The sequence below is a fragment of the Amphiprion ocellaris genome, chromosome 10, assembly GCF_022539595.1.
Source record: "Amphiprion ocellaris isolate individual 3 ecotype Okinawa chromosome 10, ASM2253959v1, whole genome shotgun sequence".
In the NCBI taxonomy this organism is placed as follows: Eukaryota; Metazoa; Chordata; class Actinopteri; family Pomacentridae; genus Amphiprion; species Amphiprion ocellaris.
In genome coordinates this window covers 18,833,258-18,844,828 of record NC_072775.1, presented here as the reverse complement: position 1 = coordinate 18,844,828, position 11,571 = coordinate 18,833,258, and the positions used below count along the sequence as shown (strand labels likewise).

The following is an 11,571-nucleotide window of genomic DNA, read 5'->3' as shown; positions in this document are numbered from 1 at the left end:
CTTTAACCAAATCTGCAATACGTTGGATTGTAGAATGAAATGAGACGATCCAGAGTGTTGCAGATTTGGCTAAAGGGAAACTTTCAATGCAGGTAAATGTGTTTGTCTATGTGTTTAGTCTACTGATAGATCATTGATCTCTCCAGGGTCTCGACCATAATGTACATTGTAATGAGCTGCATTTTCCTCAACTTTGAATAGAAAAAACTGTGCACTAAGTGAATGAATAGATGTTTATTCTGCAGGATATAATCCCAATGTTATTGCAGTCTGCTGATACAAAGGAAATGCCATAATGGTGTGTCTGAATAACAGCAGAAACTATGTTATTTATCAGAATTCTTGACTACACATATGCATTTACCTTCTTTTTGCTCTCTACAATTGATCAAAAGGTTTAAAACTCCTTTTGAGAGAAGGTAAAAGGTGAAGTTTCTATCACAGCTGCAACAACACAAAGGACCACCTTGGGTGGGTCCAACAGTGTGCCATCGCATATAGTATGTAGACAATAACCGTAGATTTTAAGAGTAAAACATGAAAATTTCTCCTGTGCGTGGGCAGCTGTCACTTTGCATCTTTGTTCAGCTGTTCAGTTTCTGAGTCAGTACAGTCATGAGGGGACTGTTTTGACGCAGAGTCTTCGTGTTTCTGCGAAGGCTTCTTCTTCGCCATTCAGCAGTCAAAGTAGCACAAAGCAGTGCCAACACTAAGTGTTGTGTAATTGTCTTCTTAACAAGAGACATCACAATCTTCAGCCACTAAGATGGAACAGTTGGAGGTTAGAGCACAGTGGAGAGGACTAATAAATCCAAAGTGATGGTTATCTCTGACAGGATAAAAAATCAGCTTGTAATTAGCTTTGAACTGCTTGATACAGCCCTTAGAATAATAAACACAAAGAGTATCCCAGCAGGTTAAGTTGTCTACATGACTGTTCTGCTGCTCCTTGCAAATGTGTAAAGATTTGTTGACTGATAGCAGAGCAGATTGAAGTTGTTGTGTAACTCGACCACTTAACAGCTCTGTCAGTTATTAACTTGTGTTCACGTGTCTTTTATTTTATTGATGTGTGCTCCTCTCTGGTTTCTGCTGCCCGAGTGTCTGTCAGACATCAGTATTTGTTATTGTAGCTCCCATGCAGAGGGAGATTCATGGACATGGCAGGAAGAAAATCTCCAGGTGTGCTTGTTCTTCACATTCTAAGCCTACTTTGTGCTACTTCCCTTTGCTTGGTGAGATTTTGGTTTTATTTATCAAGATATTGCCAACTACAAACTTCAGTTTCATGTTTGGTTTACTGCAAATCAGTAACATGTAAACTTTTTATTTTTTACTTTCTAGCCCACACCAAAAATATTAGGTAAGTCATTTTTTTTTCAAGCAACAGTCACTTTTTATGGCCGATTTATTCGTAACTTTCTTCAGACTTATTCCCATGTTCGCCTACTTCTTTCACTTACAGACTATGATGTGGACGGTGGACGGGACCTTGACATATTTGACATCAATGAAGGTTTGTAGAAAGAATAATTTTCTTCTTCAAGTGTTCACATTTCCGTTCTGTAACCTTGTAAATCCAAATCTTTGTGCTTGGTCTCCATAGAGGCAGGACTGAATCTGGTGGAGGGGGACATTGTGCTTGACAAGGTGTGTTAAGTGCCTCTTTACTTTCACTTGCACAAGGTTATTTTGTGGAGAAAAGTTTAACCCTGACTTTTTATACTGTTTCAATATTTGTTTACTTTTACTGGCCACTGCAGAGGCAAACTCGGAATTCCATAATAGGGGATGAGTACAGATGGCCGACGATGATCCCATATTACATGGAAGATGACTTAGGTAAGAGTGCCTATCAGAAAATTTAAAAGATCCCAAAAGCTATTGAAGTTCACCTTAATCCAAAGAATGTCTTTTCAGTATCAGTTTAGAAGAATATGAATGGATGTACACAATATTGGCATATAAAGTATTAGCCCTACGGTATAAGTGAAGGAAAAAATATCCACTTTTTTTGTTAGTTTAGCAGCTTCAGTTACAAGCTGCTCCTTCTATTAAGATTGCACATAAACACATAAAAATATAGCAGCTATAAAATGTGTTATTGTAGGTTAAAGGACCTAACATATATAGGAAGCAGATCAAATGTTGGCTCTCCAGGATTAAGATGCTTTTCAGTCATTACAGCATCAGTAGTAAAGATGATAATGACATAACAGAATTAAAGGCACCATCCAGTGACCACAATGATGACTTTTATTTTCAAAACTGTAAGGACATTTTCTGTAATGTTACATACTTTCTGTTAATTTTTGGTTGCAGGGCTTTCACTTGTAAGGAATTATTATTATTATCAGCAGTAAACTATCTTAGTACTGCATCCACAGTATAGCACAGTAATATTCCAGCAAAAAAAAATGCAGGAACATATTTCCATTTTTGTTTTTTATTTTGTTAGTATTTCCTTTTTTAAAAATATTTTTGTCAGACTATTTTTGTTAAATAATTTATTTAAACAAGCTTAACATTAAAACATAGCTAATAACTGTATCTTAACACTAAGACAAACTACTTTGAGTCTCCTGAATACTGTATGTTTTATGTTCAGCCATTTATAAATGATACACTAACTCACACATGGGAGCCTTATGGGAGTGGACATAACCTTAAACCTAGGCAGGCTTAAGTAATTCAACAGTGTATTTACATTTTTTCATTTGTTAATGCAAATTTATCATCGTTTCTGCAGAGATCAATGCCAAAGGTGTGATTCTAAAGGCCTTTGAGCAATACCGGCTCAAGTCCTGCATCGACTTCAAGCCTTGGAGCGGAGAAGCAAACTACATTTCTATCTTTAAAGGAAGTGGGTAAGTAAAGCAGAATCTGATTCCCTGTAGGGTCAGTGTGCTTCATTTCAAACAGCGGGGTGACTCCTACTGAGTTTATTTATTTGGTAAGATGCTTTCTGAGGGTAAAAATACAAAAATTCCCAGTCACATGAAATTCCCAAAATTCAGCAAAAAAAAAATATTTGACAGAACTCAGTTTTGGGTTCCAAAAATTAAATTCTAAACAAAATCTAAGAAAGTGGAGAAACATACACTACTGTTCAAAAGTTTGGGGTCACTCAGAAATGTCCTTATTTTTGAAAGAAAAGCATTTTTTTTAAAAAAACAAAGATGACATTAAATGAATCAGAAATACAGTCTAGATATTATTAATGTGGTAAATGACTATTCTAGCTGGAAACAGCTGATTTTTAATGGAATATCTACATAGGGGTACAGAGGAACATTTCCAGCAACCATCACTCCTGTGTTCTAATGCTACATTGTGTTAGCTAATGGTGTTGAAAGGCTAATTGATGATTAGAAAACCTTTGTGCAATAATGTTAGCACATGAATAAAAGTGTGAGTTTTCATGGAAAACATGAAATTGTCTGGGTGACCCCAAACTTTTGAATGGTAGTGTACATCCTGCATTCTGGCTGAACTGACACAGACTGACCTTATAGTCTGTTTAGATTGCGAGACAGACTGAACTTTCTCAAAGATGTCAGAGATGTATATTCTGTATTCTTATTACTACAAGAAAAGATCTGAATGATTCAGCATGACAGATTCTATGTGATGTGCATTAACGCCTTGTTTTCTGTCCAAAAGCTGTTTCTCCTCTGTTGGAAACCGACATGTTGGGAAGCAGCGACTGTCAATAGGAACAAACTGCGACCGCATCGCCACCATCGAACATGAGTTCCTTCATGCCCTGGGTTTCTGGCATGAGCAGTCCAGGGCAGACCGTGATGATTATGTCAAAATTATGTGGGACCGCATCTCAGAAGGTTCTGAATCTCTCAGTATTATTCTGCCATGTAATTTATAATCAGTCCATTATGAATGCCCATTCATGCTCCCACATATGATTCATCCCTTTATGACATGCCTCCTTCATGACTCTGGTTTTGCATAAGTATGATTATAATTTATAAGATTGAGAAGGTGTGTAAAATAGCTGCTATATGTTACATTTACACTAGATCTGCAGAAAAATTGAAATTCTAATGAAACAGAAAAATTACTTCAGGCCAAGCAGTGCTCAAAAGGTTTATTATGAAGGACCGAAAGAAAGTGCTCAGTGCACTCTGGATTTGATTTACTGCTTCTGTGATAAGCATGTGTTGCTCTCCTGACTGCAAAATCATAACAAGATAAGCAAAGGCAAGGTGCAGTGACCTGTGCTCATCAAATTGCTAATGAGTCTAATTTTATTCTAAAGTCTGATTAAAGTGCAAGGCACTTTGATATGTCAGCAATCATTTATCAAAGTTTTAAACAACTTACTTTTATGAGAAATATCAATAAACATTCCAGAAATCCACCCCCAGTTCAAGAAAATGGATTAATACACTAAAAATGAATTAAACTGCACTGACACTTTAGTTTATGTCTGATCTGCAGGTAAAGAGCACAACTTTAACACCTATGACGACACCACTTCCAGCTCTCTGGGAGTACCCTATGACTACGGTTCCATGATGCACTACAGTAAAAATGCCTTCCGTAACGGCACCGAGCCCACCATCGTCACCAAGATCCCTGCTTTCAGTGACGTCATTGGCCAGCGGATGGAGTTCAGTGACAGCGACCTGCTCAAGCTACACCGCCTCTACAACTGCAGTAAGAGTCAACAACCAGCACCAAAGTTGTGCTTTGTTTCCTGTAATAGAACTGTAAACTTGAAGCACCAGCGCTGATCAGCAGAAATCCATGTGTCATTGCAGTAAATTATAATATTCATCAGATGGCTTATCTCTTGGATGTTTGCCACTGAAAGCGTGGCCTCGCTGTGTAACTGAACAGTTTACTGCAGTTCAAAGTGCTCCTACCTTTGTGTATGTGAGTTGATTAAATGTCTTGTAGCCCAGGGCTCCACCTTCCTGGACTCATGCGACTTTGAACGTGAAAACATCTGTGGTATGGTCCAGGGACAAGGAGATAAGGCCGACTGGGTGAGGGTTGCTAAAGCTGCTGGAGGGCCCGACACTGACTACTCCAACCTGGGCAAATGCACAGGTGAGAGTGATCTCAGAGGGACGACACTTGAAACAGGATGCAGAAACACATTTCTGCATTGAAGGACAAGATCACATATTTACAATTCTGTTTTCAAACACTACTCACATGCTTGTATGTGCAGTGAAAAACTGATCAGGGAAACACAAAGACGGAATTTAGACCTAAGAGATTCTTTTCAGAGTTTCAAAATGCATTTGCTGAGCATCTCTTGCATTCAATTCTTATTTTAAACAATCTCCTCTTAACCCTCGTGTTGTCCTGGGGGTCAAAATAGACCCGTTTTAAAGTTTGAAAATGTGGAGAAAAAAAATTTCACAGTGAAACTTCTAATGTCCACATTTTCAACATTTTTGGGAAATCTTTGAACATTTTTTGGTGGAAAAAAAGAAATGTTAAAAATGTTTCTTAAGAGCATTCACACAAAAAAACCAACCAAAATCCAGCGAATTTTGCTGGATTTTGGTTGTTTTTTTGTGAGTGTTCTTAAAGAAAGTATTAGAAGTTTTACTGATATATATGTAATCACTTTAGATATTTTCAGGATATTTTTTGGGAAGATTTTTACTCTTTTTTTGAAAATACTTACAAGAATTTTCTTGCCAAATTTGGGGGATTTTTAAAAAAATAATACTTTTAAGGGAAACTTTTAAGGAATTATTGGAATTTGTCTTCCTGAAGGCTTTACAAATTTTCAGAAATTTGGGGGCTTTCTTTGCTGAATATTTGGACTTTTTTCAGACAAGGAAACAATATTTTTTGGTGCCCGTAAATGAAGACAAGAAGAGGGTTAATCAGTAAGTGAAGGCATGTGTGGTGGTGGAGATATGGTTACTACAGAGGTGAAAAATCTCTGCAATAGATTGCCTTGAATAATCTTTCCATCTTACCATCCATCTTCAGGATCAGGGTATTTCATGCACTTCAGCACTGGCACAGCCAACACTGGAGATACGGCTCTGCTGGAGAGCAGGCTCCTCTATCCCATCAGAGGTTACCAATGTCTGCAGTTCTTCTACTACAACAGTGCAGGGGCCAGCGACACACTGAAGATCTACGTCAGGGAGTATGACAAAGCAAACCCCAATGGAAAATTACGCTTCATAAAGACCATAGATGGTGAGTATTACAGAATTTTATTACTGTGGTTATTAATGTGACTATCAGGTTCTTGTTGTTTGATAAATTCCGTGCTTACTGTTACAGGATCCCCTCAGGAGCTGTGGCAGCTGCACCATGTGAGTCTAGACACCAAAACCAAATTCCGCGTCGTCTTTGAAGGCACCAAAGTAGGCTCTGGATCCTCAGCTGGGGGACTGTCTCTGGATGACATCAACCTTTCTGAGACCACCTGCCCAGAGTTTATATGGCGAGTGAAAAACTTCAGTCATGTTATGGACAACACCCCAGCAAACACAGCTATCTATAGCCCCCCGTTCACCTCCAAGGAGGGTTATACCTTCCAAATGAAGCTGTACCCCAATGGGACGGAAGGCTACCCTGGAGAGCTGTCGGCCTATGCTAATCTGGTGGCCCGTGAAGGGGACACGGGACAGAAGTGGCCATGCCCCTGGAAACAGATGACCATGATGCTGATGGACCAGAACCCACACATCCAGAAGCGCATGTCCAACCAGCGCAGCGTCACTACCGACCCCAACATGAAGGCATCAGGTGCTGCTACTTTCACTGTCAAAAAGACTCACAACAATTGTTCATAACTTGGAAACATATCATAAAGTGACTGTTTTTGCTGTAATACTGTATTCAGACAGTTTTTTTTCACATTCTTGTAAACAGGCTCTGACCAGTTTTTCTGGGATGATCCTCGCAAGGTTGGAGTTGAGGTCACGGACGTAGATGGATCAAAGTATTTCCGAGGGCCAGGCTACGGCACTGCTGTGTATCTCACCCACCTCAGAGCCAAAAGCAGAGATTTCATTAAGGGAGGAGACGCCATCTTCCTGCTCACTATGGAGGGTAAAAGAACTTGATAACAGGACAAACTCAACAGACTGCAAGATAAAAAAACATTTTATGATATTTAAATGCTTTAGGCTGTGTTTGCTTTTGTTGTGCAGCCACCCCATTCTGGCATATATTGTCAATTATTTATTCATTACACTATACATGGTAGTTCTGCAAACAGCATTCTTAGGATTATATACACTACCAGTCAAAGGTTTGGACACACCTTCTCATGAAATGTTTTTTATTTAATTATTTTGTAAATTGTAGATTAATACTGAAGACATATATATAGATGATAGATAGATAGATAGATAGATAGATAGATAGATAGATAGATAGATAGATAGATAGATAGATAGATAGATAGATAGATAGATTGTGAGTGTTCTTAAAGAAAGTATTAGAAGTTTTACTGATATATATGTAATCACTTTAGATATTTTCAGGATATTTTTTGGGAAGATTTTTACTCTTTTTTTGAAAATACTTACAAGAATTTTCTTGCCAAATTTGGGGGATTTTTAAAAAAATAATACTTTTAAGGGAAACTTTTAAGGAATTATTGGAATTTGTCTTCCTGAAGGCTTTACAAATTTTCAGAAATTTGGGGGCTTTCTTTGCTGAATATTTGGACTTTTTTCAGACAAGGAAACAATATTTTTTGGTGCCCGTAAATGAAGACAAGAAGAGGGTTAATCAGTAAGTGAAGGCATGTGTGGTGGTGGAGATATGGTTACTACAGAGGTGAAAAATCTCTGCAATAGATTGCCTTGAATAATCTTTCCATCTTACCATCCATCTTCAGGATCAGGGTATTTCATGCACTTCAGCACTGGCACAGCCAACACTGGAGATACGGCTCTGCTGGAGAGCAGGCTCCTCTATCCCATCAGAGGTTACCAATGTCTGCAGTTCTTCTACTACAACAGTGCAGGGGCCAGCGACACACTGAAGATCTACGTCAGGGAGTATGACAAAGCAAACCCCAATGGAAAATTACGCTTCATAAAGACCATAGATGGTGAGTATTACAGAATTTTATTACTGTGGTTATTAATGTGACTATCAGGTTCTTGTTGTTTGATAAATTCCGTGCTTACTGTTACAGGATCCCCTCAGGAGCTGTGGCAGCTGCACCATGTGAGTCTAGACACCAAAACCAAATTCCGCGTCGTCTTTGAAGGCACCAAAGTAGGCTCTGGATCCTCAGCTGGGGGACTGTCTCTGGATGACATCAACCTTTCTGAGACCACCTGCCCAGAGTTTATATGGCGAGTGAAAAACTTCAGTCATGTTATGGACAACACCCCAGCAAACACAGCTATCTATAGCCCCCCGTTCACCTCCAAGGAGGGTTATACCTTCCAAATGAAGCTGTACCCCAATGGGACGGAAGGCTACCCTGGAGAGCTGTCGGCCTATGCTAATCTGGTGGCCCGTGAAGGGGACACGGGACAGAAGTGGCCATGCCCCTGGAAACAGATGACCATGATGCTGATGGACCAGAACCCACACATCCAGAAGCGCATGTCCAACCAGCGCAGCGTCACTACCGACCCCAACATGAAGGCATCAGGTGCTGCTACTTTCACTGTCAAAAAGACTCACAACAATTGTTCATAACTTGGAAACATATCATAAAGTGACTGTTTTTGCTGTAATACTGTATTCAGACAGTTTTTTTTCACATTCTTGTAAACAGGCTCTGACCAGTTTTTCTGGGATGATCCTCGCAAGGTTGGAGTTGAGGTCACGGACGTAGATGGATCAAAGTATTTCCGAGGGCCAGGCTACGGCACTGCTGTGTATCTCACCCACCTCAGAGCCAAAAGCAGAGATTTCATTAAGGGAGGAGACGCCATCTTCCTGCTCACTATGGAGGGTAAAAGAACTTGATAACAGGACAAACTCAACAGACTGCAAGATAAAAAAACATTTTATGATATTTAAATGCTTTAGGCTGTGTTTGCTTTTGTTGTGCAGCCACCCCATTCTGGCATATATTGTCAATTATTTATTCATTACACTATACATGGTAGATCTGCAAACAGCATTCTTAGGATTATATACACTACCAGTCAAAGGTTTGGACACACCTTCTCATGAAATGTTTTTTATTTAATTATTTTGTAAATTGTAGATTAATACTGAAGACATATATAGATGATAGATAGATAGATAGATAGATAGATAGATAGATAGATAGATAGATAGATAGATAGATAGATAGATAGATAGATATACACATATATTGATGTCTTCAGTATTAATCTACAATGTAGAAAATAATGCAAATAAATAAAAAGCATTGAATGAGAAATGAGAAGGTGCACCCAAACTTTTGACTGGTAGTGTAGGTAAGGGATGCATGATCACATTTATGATACATTCATGATTACGTTCATGATTACATTCATGATTGATACTTGTGGGAAAAACACTCAAGTTAATCACGGGAAACAATCATTGCCTGTTGATTTCATGTTCAGCATCGCTCCTTTAACTGCTCTCTCATTTGCTGTCCCTCTTCAGATGTGTCCCATCTGACAGAGTCCCAGCCTTTGCCTCCCTCACAACCTCCCTCACATCCTCCCACCACCACGCCCCACCTCCCAACAGCAACTACCGACATGTGCAACCACGTGGAATGTGAGAATGGTGGAATCTGTGTCGTGGATGAAGGTGAACCTACTTGCAGGTGAGCACTTTTTGACTGCACTCACTAAGCTGCAATTATACCTGTGTTCGAGCCCTAAAGGCATCATAATAAAACCAGTGTGAAGTTGGATGTTCAGCAGACATTCAGCTCTAAAGGCTTCTGAACTGCTGGTGTTTGCCATCTCAGCCTCAGTAAGATTGCCTACCCTGTGAGATAATATTAAATGAGGAACCATCTATAAGTTAATGTTTAGCAAAAATGTTACATAGACTTTTCCAAATACCTGTGCTGATTTGCATGAGAATCACAATACAAAAAAACAACTTTATAAAAAAAAAGTAGTCACAGTTTTTGCCAATACATGATCCATGCTGCATCAATAAATTCACACTTTTTGACCATTTTCCTTCAATATCCTCCATGTGAGTTGACCCAGTGGTTTAAAACCTATACTGTGTTTCTCTTTTGAACCTAATATCTGTTTAATATCCAACTTCAAGACAAGCGAAATGAGAAGAAGATACCACTGTTGTGTCTTTTTGCTCAAGATAAGGGAAAAGTTACAGCTAGCAGACAGTTATGTCGGTACAAAGACTGGAAACAGGACTGCTTGCATGGTGACAAAATGCACCTGGCAGCATGTCTGAAGTTAAAAAATTAACAAGTTATATGTTTGTTTAATCTTTACACATATGAAAGTGTACAAATGACACATTACAGTTTTACAGGGGTCATGCACTTGACTCCTGGATAGCATGAATGAAAAAAAATCACGAAAGCATGAAAATCTTGATAATTTAATTTAGTTTTTTAATTGAATAAATGTATCCTTATTTTGAGCTTGTGGTCAGTTAGCCCAATGCCAGCTTCTGGTCATCTGTGGTTCTCCTGTAGCAAGTCAAAACAAGAGAGGACTGTTTCTCAGCCATGCACCGTAACTTTTTGCAACCTTTGAAAAGTGATAAATGAAATGTTTCCTCTTGTTTGTAGTTTTTGTGTAAGAGAAGCTAACCACCTGCTCACATTAGCTCATATTTCCCAAAATGTCTGTTTTTTTTCAACAATTAAGTATTAAAAAAAAAAAAACTATCAAAGCACCATAAAAGATAGTAAATCAATTCCACAGTAATTCCTTTCCTCTCAACCTGCCTAATTAAACTTTGTATCACTGTCTACACATACTCTGAACACTACAATACCTTCCAGCTCTGATTTTTCTTTCTCCTGTTCATCGTATTTTCTCCCCCTTGTCAGATGTATGGTGGGAGAAGACTACTGGTACTATGGAGACCGCTGTCAGTACGTGGGGACTCTCTGGGATAAAACCGTCCTTGCACTTGCCTCTTCTTTGTCTGTGCTGGGAGTCATGATAGTGATTACAATAGTCAGCGTCTGCTGTGTGAGGATGAGGTACAAGAAACGCTCCAAGAGTCACAGCATGATCATGGAAAACATGCATGCCAATGGCAAACCCTGAACTTTCTAATCACAACTTGTTTAACAGAAGAATGTATCAAAAAAGCAAACTGGAAGTAAAGTAAATGAGGACTTTTTGTGTTGAATTTTTGAGCTAAATATTGTATAAACCAGGCTTTGATATATAAAATTATTGGATTTTTCACAACAGTGAATTGAAACCAGAATCCATGATCAAATATGATGTTAGATTGCCCCCTGCTGGTCAATAAATGTAAAAACACGAGTGCAATTTAAGAATATTATTATGGCAAATAAATTATTTCAAACATTCATTTGTTTTCAGTTATTGAAAACAATTCCCAGACACCATAACTTTATATTCACAAATTTAAAATTTATTATACCAAAGACAGGAACATTTGTGTTGTCTCTTTTCCATGTGGATATAT

General features: G+C 38.6%; 1 protein-coding gene across 1 annotated transcript; it reads left to right on the top strand.

Moving 5' to 3' along the window:
• Positions 1 to 1,096: 1,096 nt before the first annotated feature.
• Positions 1,097 to 11,452, top strand: mep1bb (meprin A subunit beta b). Its single transcript, XM_023270461.3, has 14 exons — positions 1,097 to 1,235; positions 1,345 to 1,363; positions 1,466 to 1,516; positions 1,607 to 1,650; positions 1,764 to 1,842; positions 2,750 to 2,867; positions 3,664 to 3,842; positions 4,459 to 4,677; positions 4,921 to 5,073; positions 5,977 to 6,192; positions 6,280 to 6,747; positions 6,874 to 7,053; positions 9,577 to 9,742; positions 10,958 to 11,452. The coding sequence occupies exons 1-14, from the start codon at positions 1,155 to 1,157 to the stop codon at positions 11,178 to 11,180; spliced, it is 2,196 nt and encodes a 731-aa protein (XP_023126229.2). The 5' UTR covers positions 1,097 to 1,154; the 3' UTR covers positions 11,181 to 11,452.
• The last annotated feature ends 119 nt before the right edge of the window (positions 11,453 to 11,571 follow it).